Source organism: Pogonomyrmex barbatus, unplaced genomic scaffold (assembly GCF_055798465.1).
Source record: "Pogonomyrmex barbatus isolate J1 unplaced genomic scaffold, ASM5579846v1 scaffold11, whole genome shotgun sequence".
Lineage (NCBI taxonomy): Eukaryota > Metazoa > Arthropoda > Insecta > Hymenoptera > Formicidae > Pogonomyrmex > Pogonomyrmex barbatus.
In genome coordinates this window covers 5,673,859-5,684,449 of record NW_028297107.1, presented here as the reverse complement: position 1 = coordinate 5,684,449, position 10,591 = coordinate 5,673,859, and the positions used below count along the sequence as shown (strand labels likewise).

The window sequence follows — 10,591 nt, the reverse complement described above, 5'->3', positions numbered from 1 at the left end:
TTCTATTTTTTAAAAAAGCATACAAAATGAGTCATCTAATATTAGAATCTAAAATATCTTCATTAATTTTAATGATACGAGAAAATGTGTACGGAAGAATTTATTTGCTTCGAGGAGATAAATATTATTATGAATAAAATATTTTTTTTTAAATTTTTGAAATTTTAAAATCAGCAATTTTTTTAAATAGAACAATATCTTATTTTCTTTGAAGCAATTACGTATTTTGCATTAATTGATTTGACTCATTATCTTGTATATAAAAATATTAAAGTACGATTATAAAAAATAAACAATTTATTTGAGATATTTTATATTCTATGTCAGAATAAAGTAAAATATTTCGTGAACTATTAACTTTCTGTTAACTATACCTTAATATTTTTTATTCAGAATAACAAAAGAAATCGTATTATGTAACAAAACAATATATGTTCCATTTATAAAAATAATAACCATAAAAAAATCTCGACAGTGGCCCCATGTGAGAATCAATCATAATCATGATCATGATCATAAGCTTCTTGAAATGCGACAACTTTTGTTCGACCTATTTTTTTGTGAATTCATTTACTTCATTTCCAAGACTGTCTTCATTAAAGTAGGATAATATACAAAACAATCTGAACAATTTAAAAACTTCAATCGTGAAGTCAAGCATTAATAAATTAATGTTTCACGTGTTACGTAAGCTCCTACTTCAATTTCCGGAATGCAAATCTAGAATTCAACGGAAACGCATTTCGTAGTAACGCACGGTTTATCTATTTTATTTGTGCCATTTTAGTGACAGATTGTCCATCATTTTTTCGAAATGATAGCACGCAGTGATTTACAAGTATGACAAGCATGGGTATTATAACAAGCGCCGTTATTATCGTTTTTATGTTATGTACGTTGTGCACTTAATCACAGCTAGACATTTCGCGGAACATTTCGTGCATATGCATATACGCGAAACGAATATATATAACAAAGCGACAACAAAACGGACACTGTAATCAGTGAGCGAACGCCGAGCGAAACAAACAGTTCTCCTTACGACGACTGCATTGCACGAAAAATGGTACGTTCCTATATATCCTGCGAATATTGCGCTTATTGTCAATTGCATCAGATGCAAAGTGTTTGATAAAAAAAAAAAAAGTGAATACTCAAAGGAGGATATATTAAAAGGACGAAATGAATTTTGAAATTTTTTAAACGATTCATAGTTACAAAAGCTAATTAAAGAAACTCAGCCCCGATACAATAAGAACATCAAATAATCTCCCGCGACATGACCGAAACTTTTTTTCCAATTTATTTTGAAATATACATTAAAACGTATATATGTATATATATATATATATATATATATATATATGTGTGTGTGTGTGTGTGTGTGTGTGTGTGTGTGTGTATTTTAATAAAATAACGTTCGTCTACCGTAATTAATTTCTCTAAAATTATTAAAATTTTGCAGAATTCTATAAAGTTAATCGTAGATATTATACAACAAATAAATGTGTTAAAATGTGTTAAATCATGTTAAATCTCCGTAGATTATTGCGCTATTCATGATTTAATTGGGAGTAAAGTGATTTTGCAACAGCGATGATCGCAATATTCACGAAATAACGGAGCGTCGTTCTACGGTTTATATCGGCGTATAAAATCGAGATCAACATTTTTAACTGCGATACATCCAGTTGTGCGAACTATGGTGTTATGCGGTATTATAGAACATACCGGAGTCCCAGGTACCACAAGCACCGTGTTCGTCGCCCTTCGTAGGCGGGCCTTCGTTGACCGACGTCTGCGACGCTAATTCCGCTACTTTGTTTCTGGCTATGTTGAACACGTTGTGTACGTACAACACAATAATTAACGGTGTGTGCGAGCGAATCAGGCCCATCAAGAAACCGCAGCTTAGTTACGACTTCATTGTCGTTGGAGGTAAGATCAATACACATAATGGGCTATCACGATCCACCTTACCTGGCAATTTAACAAAACATTCCGCAAAATTATGTTCACCGAATGCACGCGAGATTAACTACGCGAACCCTTTCATTCGTACAAATCGTATCGACTCAACGAGTTAAATATACGACGAGTTAACTAATTTTCTTTATTTTTGAGCGATCGAATGTTTATTGTTTAAAGTTACAGCTGCGTCTTTTATCGTTGTTCATTCAGGTGGTGCAGCAGGATCGGTCGTGGCCGCTAGACTGAGCGAAATTGAAAACTGGAGTGTGCTGCTTGTGGAAGCTGGACCGGACGAGATAGCTGGCATGCAAATACCGAGTCACCTTCAGCTCTACCTCAGTAATTTATATTTATGTCTTTCTAATCATTAAACTTAACGATCAGTAATTTACATTTATGTCTTTCTAATCATTAAACTTAACGATCAGTAATTTATATCTATATCTTTCTAATCATTAAACTTAATGTACGATAATCATTAATGCGATTAATTGCAATTGCGCTCACAAATGCAGACACCGATCTGGACTGGCGATATAAAACTACGAATGAATCGTACGCCTGCCTGAAATATAACGGTAGCTGCAGCTGGCCCAGAGGTAAAAATCTCGGCGGGTGCACCACCCATCATGGTATGGCATACCATCGAGGACACGCGAAAGATTATGACAGATGGGAAGAGATGGGAAACGAGGGATGGTCATGGCAAGATGTACGAAGCAAGAAAAGATTATTGTCAAGATCGTAATATAACATAGGGTATTGTTAATATTTTATATTATCTTTTTCTTTCTCTCTCTCTCTCTCTCTTTCTCTAGGTGTTGCCATACTTTTTCAAATCAGAGGATAATAAAGAGATTGGAAGAGTCAGAGCACAGGATCACGCTACTGGAGGTCCAATGCCGGTCGAAAGGTACGTTTTCTCATATGTAGATATAGTCACAACTGTTTAATATTTATACACGTAAATTCAATGAATTCATTTTTTTGCCACAAACATGCGGTTATCAATATAGCTTGCTGCTTGATGATCAAATAAATATTAAAAATAAATGTAAAATTAAAATTTATTGCAAAAGCATCACTGCAGTTAGAATTCGGAAGCTCCTGACTTCCTGAGACAATGTCTTTATCTGATCAATGTCTTCGACTACTAATTGTGAGGCATACGTGCAGATATTTATCGCAATAGTTAAATAAATTAATAGTTTGATAACAGAGTATAAGGTCATAATTTAATACAAGGACGTCGATTTTTTGCTGATGTAATATAAACATTTAAAAGCTTTTAACACAAGAAATATGTACAAGGAAACCAGTCACCAACCTTGATATTTATAATAATTATTTCTACAAATTTATATAATATATATGTCACAATAAATATGTTAATAAATATGTAATTGTATATATTTACTAGTCAATGTATGCACATACTATTTACACTTGGTAATCAATGTATACATCAATGCATACATTAACTAATACTAATATATACATTTATTAAATTTTACGCTTTTATTGTGACATATGTACGTGTGTACATGTGTGTGTGTGTGTGTGTGTATATATATATATATATATATATATATAAAATTCAATAGAAGTTTTGTTTGCTACTGACTGCATTAGTCGTTATCAATAACGACACAGTTGGTCAAAACCAAAAATATATTTTTATTTCCTTATACTTTGATAATCAAATAAATGATATCGATGAAAAATCGCCTTATAAAAATAAATCTTATTGCGAGAAATATCACCTCAGAATTCGAATCTAGAAGCTTTCGACTTTCCGAGACGGACGGTCTTTATCCAGTTTGACTATTAAGTGGAGATATTTGTCATAACAATCAGATAAGAAGACAAGGACGTTATTTTTTGTTGAAATATATAAATATTTCAAAGTTCTTAAGTATTCTTAACACAAAAAATATGTATAAGGCATATATAGTCGCAATAATGTCTTGATTAATAACTATTTTTATAAACTTTTGAGTGTGTGTGTGTGTGTGTGTGTGTGTGTGTGTGTATATACACATATATTACATATATTATTTACATATATATATAATCACACACACACACACACACACACACACACACACACACACACACACACACACACACACACACACACACACACACACACACACACACACACACACAATTCAAATATAAATTCGATAAGAGTTTTGTGTTATTAACTATATTAGTCGTTATCAACAAACTTGCAACATAACTAGTTACGATCAGTAATATATAATATGCTAATATTACGATAATCAAATAAATAATATCGATAAAAAATCGCCCTATAAAAATAAATCTTATTGCAAAAAATATTACTTTAGCTAAAGTTCGTACCTGGAAGCTTTCGATTTTTCGGGACTTGTCTTTATCTAGTTCGATTACTAAGGCACTTATTGGTAATACTTATAATAATTAGATAAAATGGCAAGGTCATTTTTTGTTCAAGTATATAATTATTTAAACTGATAAATGTTTTTAATAACATAACATTGAAAATATGTATAAACCATATACATTTTATATATTACATTTTTATGTTAAAATCATTTATCGGTCTTTAAATGTTCATAATGCATAATTCATTTTTTTTTATTTTAATACCGCGATAATAAACTTTTCTAAAATGTAACCGATTACGATTGCATCATAATCAATTTACAATTGTCCTTTGATGTCTGTTACATAATCAGTTATCAGTTACGTTAGAGCATTAACTTTGTCCTTGAAAAGTATTCCGGTATCGCGTTCATCCCTATTAGTGTGGTTGATTTGGCATTCATTAAGCAGGATCTATGCATGTAAAACTACATTGTGAATACCTCTAACTCCATAGTTTCCCTCCGTTGCTTTAATTGATCTACACATAAACGAATTAAACTCTCTGATTGCTTTCATTAATAGATTCCCCTGGCAACCGCAATTCGCTTGGGACATAATGACAGCGGCAGAGGAGGCAAGTTTGGGAATCAGCGAGGACTTAGTAGGTCAAAATATCACAGGATTCACCGTGGCGCAAACGATCAGCGAAAGCGGCGTCAGACGTAGCGCAGCCAGGGCCTATTTATGGCCGCACAGAAGTCGCAAAAACTTGCACGTAGCTCTGAACGCGACGGCGACGAAGGTCATTACGAAAAAAATTCTATCAAAAGTGACAGCTGAGGGAATCACGCTCATTATGGTAAACTGCTCCATCGTACTTCTTTCGAATTCTTTCAGGCGCGATTTTGCGATCTGTAAGAAATACCCAATGGTCTGTCTCTGAGTCCTGATGTGTATTCTATTTGCAGAATGGCCGACAGTACACCGTAAAGGCGAGGAAGGAGGTGATCCTCTCGGCCGGCACCATAAATTCACCTCAACTTCTGCTCCTGTCGGGCATCGGGCCGAAGAGTCACCTGGATTCCGTAGGGATTCGCACAGTTGTCGATCTACCGGGAGTCGGCGAAAATCTTCACAACCACGTGTCGTTCGGCCTAGATTTCACTCTCAATCAGGAAAATGAGAATTTGCTGAATATGGACAATGCCGAAATGTATTTGTACAATCAAACTGGCCCGATGTCGTCCACGGGTTTGGCTCAGGTCACCGGGATTCTGGCATCCAACTACACTACCGCGGATGATCCGGACATTCAGATCTTCTTCGCCGGCTACCAAGCCATTTGCAACACTGGTGGCAGAATTGCGGACTTGGAAACGTACGATAATAAACAGACAGTTAGATTTACAGCCGTAAATCTTCATACGTTAAGTAGAGGTAAGTTGACAATTATATAATTTACGTCTCGCTCCAGATACAGGATATTAGCATAGAAGAATACCGATAATATTCTGGCGAAATAGATAAAAATACATCGCGTATTCATTTTAAAATGAATTACAATGCTGTCAACGCTTTTTCTCAGTGTCTTTCGACGAAATTATATAACGTCTACTTTGGCAATTAAATCCTCTTTAATTTTATCCCATTCGCTCGATTAATTCACTCCATAATATAATGTTTGTAATCGAATTAGAAGAAAATCGATTACAATTATACACTTCAACGGAATAAGTGTCCAAAAGTATCCAAAAACAATTGAGTTAAAATATGTACTTTTCTCTAAGAAAGGAACAAAGATTCTATTCTCTGTAATAGTAATTAAATTTAAATATATATATTGATGTACTATTGATGAATACATATTAAAGAATTGATTTGATGAATTTCAGGCCGACTGACGCTCGCCTGCAAAGATCCTTTGGAGCATCCGATTATTTGGAGCAACGATCTGGCGCATCCGCAAGATCGAGCAATTCTTTATCAGGGCGTTCAACAAATCTTAAAACTGTCGAAGACAAAAGCGATGCAAAAGCACGGTTTGAGGATGATAGTCGAGTACATTCCGGAATGCGAACAATACAAGAAAGATGGAGAGATGACTTATGAGTATTGGGACTGCCAGTTCCGATACAACACCAGGCCCGAGAATCATCAAGCCGGCACTTGCAAAATGGGCCCTTGCTCAGACCCTATGGCTGTCGTTGACCCAACTCTGAAAGTTTACGGAATAAGTGGCCTAAGAGTGGCCGATGCGTCTATTATGCCGAGAGTAAGCAGCTAAATTTTTTCCAATTTTAATTAGTACATCGCGGCCAATTGATATATTGTCATATTATTTATTCTTATTAATTCACGTTTAAAAAGTAATCAAACATTGCGCTAAGTGTACAAAGAATTTTGACGAAATTCTTCGATGTGCAGCACAGCTTAGGAAAAAATTGCAATTAATATCTCTTATTCTTTAATTAATAATTTTTTTACTTTTCTTAATCTTTTTTTTTGTTAATATCCTTTATCTTTTAAGTTCGATTAATCGATTTTTCTTTCCTAGATGATTTCGGGCAATCCTGTAGCTCCAGTCAATATGATTGGCGAAAGAGTCGCTGATTTCATCAAGAATGACTACAAAAAGTTCAAGAGATCGAACAAGATTAAATAAGGATTATATTTTCATGCCAAAAAATTAGAAATCGAGTTCTTATTCCCACCGATTAATAGATCTTATAATAGACCTTTATAAGCATGACAATTATAAGCATAACTTGAGATATTTAATAAAAAAACATGTTTCTATTTACATGGAGTTCTATTTTTTTTCTATATACTTCATTTTTCTATGTTTTTTTATTTGTCGAGTTTATATTTAAATTAATTGAATGCCGGCTGCAGCAGTAAAGCTTAGTTTACAGATGGACAGTTTTGTTTTACAAATTTATCTTTGTTACCATACTAAAGATAACAAGAATTACAAGCGCTGCGACAAATCGATTTAAAGCGTTCTTATGATATAGCACACGCTGATTACATGCGCAATTTGCATGCGGTTTAAATTTGAATGCATGTCACATGTACATCGCTCCTATTTTAAACATTCGAGTCATTTAAATATTTCGATTCCATTTAAACTACCGAGAATTTAAACGTCATCTAAGGAATAAGACGGTTAGTGAAACCGTGACCGTTTGACCGAGTTAGACGTTGTTCAGACATTTCGAACAAAGCGATTGAAAATTGTCATTTAATTTAATCATCGGCGAAATTGAAGTCATCCCGCTCGTCCTTCGTCGAAACCGGAGACCGTTTCTGTGGCGTCGCGAAAGAATACGCCATCTCAAAGAATCCAGTTACGATATCTTACGTCTCAATTATTAAGATGAAAAGGGGATAAAACGCGACGGAGTGCACCTTGGAGGAGGTCACGGTGGCGGAATGGAGCGGTATGGGAACCCAGGGAAGACTCAGAAGCTGAAAACCTGGGGAGAGAGAGAGAGAGAGAGAGAGAGCCGGGCACTCGACCTCCTTAGACTCGCGTGCTTACACGGAGAGCGATTTCGCGACTCTTCGCTTGACCTCGGTAGCTATTCATCCATCTGAACCTTTCGAGATCGAACGCGGTCGCCGCCTCCAGAGGATTGCATTAAATCCGAGCGTCCAATGAGCGACGCGGAAAAAGATCTATCTGTATATAATCTATCTATATATGCTCCCCTGTTCAAGATAGATAATTGACCAATTCGAGACCGCCGCCCAATTGAATTACGTTAATGCAATTATTCTATGCCGGCATACCTAAATGAAATTAATATACCTCTCCTCGAATGTAAATCGAATTTACCAGGTTATACGGGTTATAAATGCGTTTCACATTTACGAGAAGCGTAAAACAAGCTCGCAGCTGGGAGAGAAAAAGATATCTTCGGCCGATATCGGGTATCGGCTCTTCCAGCGATTTTCCGTGTCGATAATGCAACCCCGTTCCAGCGTTTCTAACACACACTGTATATATTCATGGAGTAGCTGAGTCCATTGTGCGCGTTATGTACGAGTTCTATATACCGTGAATTGACATTATAAGAAACGTCCTTGAATTTCATCGCCTCGCTGATGGGGAGAGCGCGCTCACACCTTCGGCAAGAGAATGTCAGATCGGATCACTCGAATGCATCCGGAATCACAATCGTTGTCGGATATAGGGCACGAGGTATAACGTAATCAGCTGTGCAGCAGCGATCAAGGCCTTGCTTCTTATGAAATCTTCGCCTTTCTCGCGTCTGTGCGAGTCTAAGTCTACCTATGAAGACATCGCGTGTTCGCTCCGAGTGATTAATGTCTCGTAAAGTCCACTGGAAAATCGAACAATCAGGACGATCGTTAACTTTCGTTCGGTCGATCGGTTTGTTGAAGTTTAAATCGTTATCATCGGTCAACGTGACAACAGCGATATGTCGGGAAGATTTAATTCGAGTCGAACGAACCTGAAGTCATCCTCGGGCGTTTTCCTGATTCTACTGATATCCATCAGAATATTATTTTAACGAATATTCCGAATCGCGAAGGATCCACATTCGGTATTTCCACCTGTTGTCAATGGTCGCCGTCAATTTCGTGGTCGGGAAAAAATCGAAATATCACCCGCATCATTTGCGGCGCCATCGCAATTTCGGGACAGGCGATTTTCAGGACTTCCACGTACCACGACTTCCCGGCGGAAGTTTCCTCGCCGTAAAGCAAGAAGCCCCGAGAGAGAGAGAGAGAGAGAGAGAGAGAGAGAGAGAGAGAGAGAGAGAGAGAGAGAGAGAGAGAGAGAGAGCTTCATCTTCCTCGGTCGCGTCAGGCTGACGCTCGCGAGGGAAAAATCGTCGGCGAGAAGTATACGAGGGTATGAGGGGGTGAAAAGAACGTTTGACTATTCATGCGCCCTCCCGTTGGACGCTTGAGAGTCACTGACGAACGTGGCGGCAGCGTGTAGACACCGTTACATACACAAGTCGGCGGGTCCGCGAGCAGATGATGAGATAAACAAATTATAAATAAAACATCGGACACCCTCCACTTCCTCCCCCTCGTGCGGGTGGAGAGAAAGAGAGAGATGGTGAGTGAGCAGCACGTAGGTAGCTAGGGCCGCTATACATCCGCGCACGTACCGTACATCTCCCGTCCTCGCGCCATCTCATCCTTTTCGTCCTCTTCATCCTTTTCGCCGCCGCCGCCGCCGCCGCCGCCGCCGCCGCCGCCGCCGCCGCCGCCGCGTCGTCGCGTCGCACTCGTTGTCGTTGTGCCAGGACCGTAACGACTGCTTTGAATTTCATGAGGGTGCGAATGAATTCATGGTGGGATGGCGGCGGATGGCGGTTGGCCCCGGAGAGACTCGGCGACTTCAAACGCCTCCCGTGACCTCCCGAGCTCGCCTCGCAAAAGTCGAGGAAGCAATTCTCGTAATACTAACTACCGCTCGTTTTATGCCGCATATAATTCCGCGTAGGCCCGATGACTATCTCTCTTTCGCGGGGCGAAGTTTCACGAGCGATCCTTCGGACTCTATCCGTCTCTTCGTAAACGTCGCGCCATGAATCTTCGGTTGTTTCGATATGCGCGAAACGTAAAAGACGAGAAAAAGGGAAGATAGCGGAATATATTACCGACGAGCGCCTTCGTTATCTTCTTCGGTAAATAACGTCATGAATCAATATCTGTTTTTAAGATTCCGGTCGTGGAGTTACCCCCCCACGGAACGCAGAGTTCATCGTGTGTATGTTACGTATTTCGAGAGACACTTTAGGAGGACGACAACACCGAAACTCTATCCCATTACGAGGTAAAGCCTTTATGAATTATGTAATCCATTAAATTGCGAAATATCGGACTGATAAAGCAGGTGCGGTCACGGGTATTTCCGAAAATTATGCCCCAATTCCTCCACGAGGCGAATCCGATTATACTGGGTGAGTCCTTCGCGCCTGGTGTAATGAAATCTCCGTTGCCTCGTTAGATAGTAACACCGGTCGCTTTGACGTTGAAATTTATAATTCCTCGCGTCGTTAATGTGGCATTAGGACGGGGTGATAAAATTACGCGAGGCCCGAGCAGCCACGTAACAAACAAATAACTAGATTAAACCCAGTACTCAAAATTTTTGGCCTAATTAAAGGATAGAAATCTACCGTTTACCCTTTATCTAAAAAAATTATTCGTGATACTCTGGCAACGGAAGTTTTAAGAATAAGTATTTTCTATTACTCTAGATTTAAATACATTCCAGAAGTAT

The 10,591-nt window shown here is 38.1% G+C and overlaps 2 protein-coding genes across 6 annotated transcripts in view; one reads left to right on the top strand and one right to left on the bottom strand.

Moving 5' to 3' along the window:
- LOC105432042 (kin of IRRE-like protein 1) overlaps positions 1-10,591 on the bottom strand; it is a 363,147-nt gene that overhangs the window by 258,870 nt on the left and 93,686 nt on the right. The window contains exon 1 of one of the 5 annotated variants that reach the window (XM_089070857.1): positions 9,471-10,583. The exons of the other annotated variants lie outside the window; for them this stretch is intronic. Within the exon in view, the coding sequence (XP_088926983.1) occupies positions 9,471-9,495 (25 nt within the window). The 5' untranslated portion in view covers positions 9,496-10,583. Of the gene's footprint in view, positions 1-9,470; positions 10,584-10,591 lie in introns of those variants that run through there. 5 annotated transcript variants of the gene reach the window in all.
- On the top strand, positions 983-7,123 carry LOC105432040 (glucose dehydrogenase [FAD, quinone]). The gene is made up of 9 exons (XM_089070862.1): positions 983-1,066; positions 1,725-1,938; positions 2,182-2,310; positions 2,487-2,683; positions 2,790-2,884; positions 4,906-5,182; positions 5,292-5,760; positions 6,216-6,595; positions 6,878-7,123. Exons 1-9 carry the CDS (start codon positions 1,064-1,066, stop codon positions 6,983-6,985), a joined length of 1,872 nt encoding a protein of 623 aa, XP_088926988.1. The 5' UTR covers positions 983-1,063; the 3' UTR covers positions 6,986-7,123.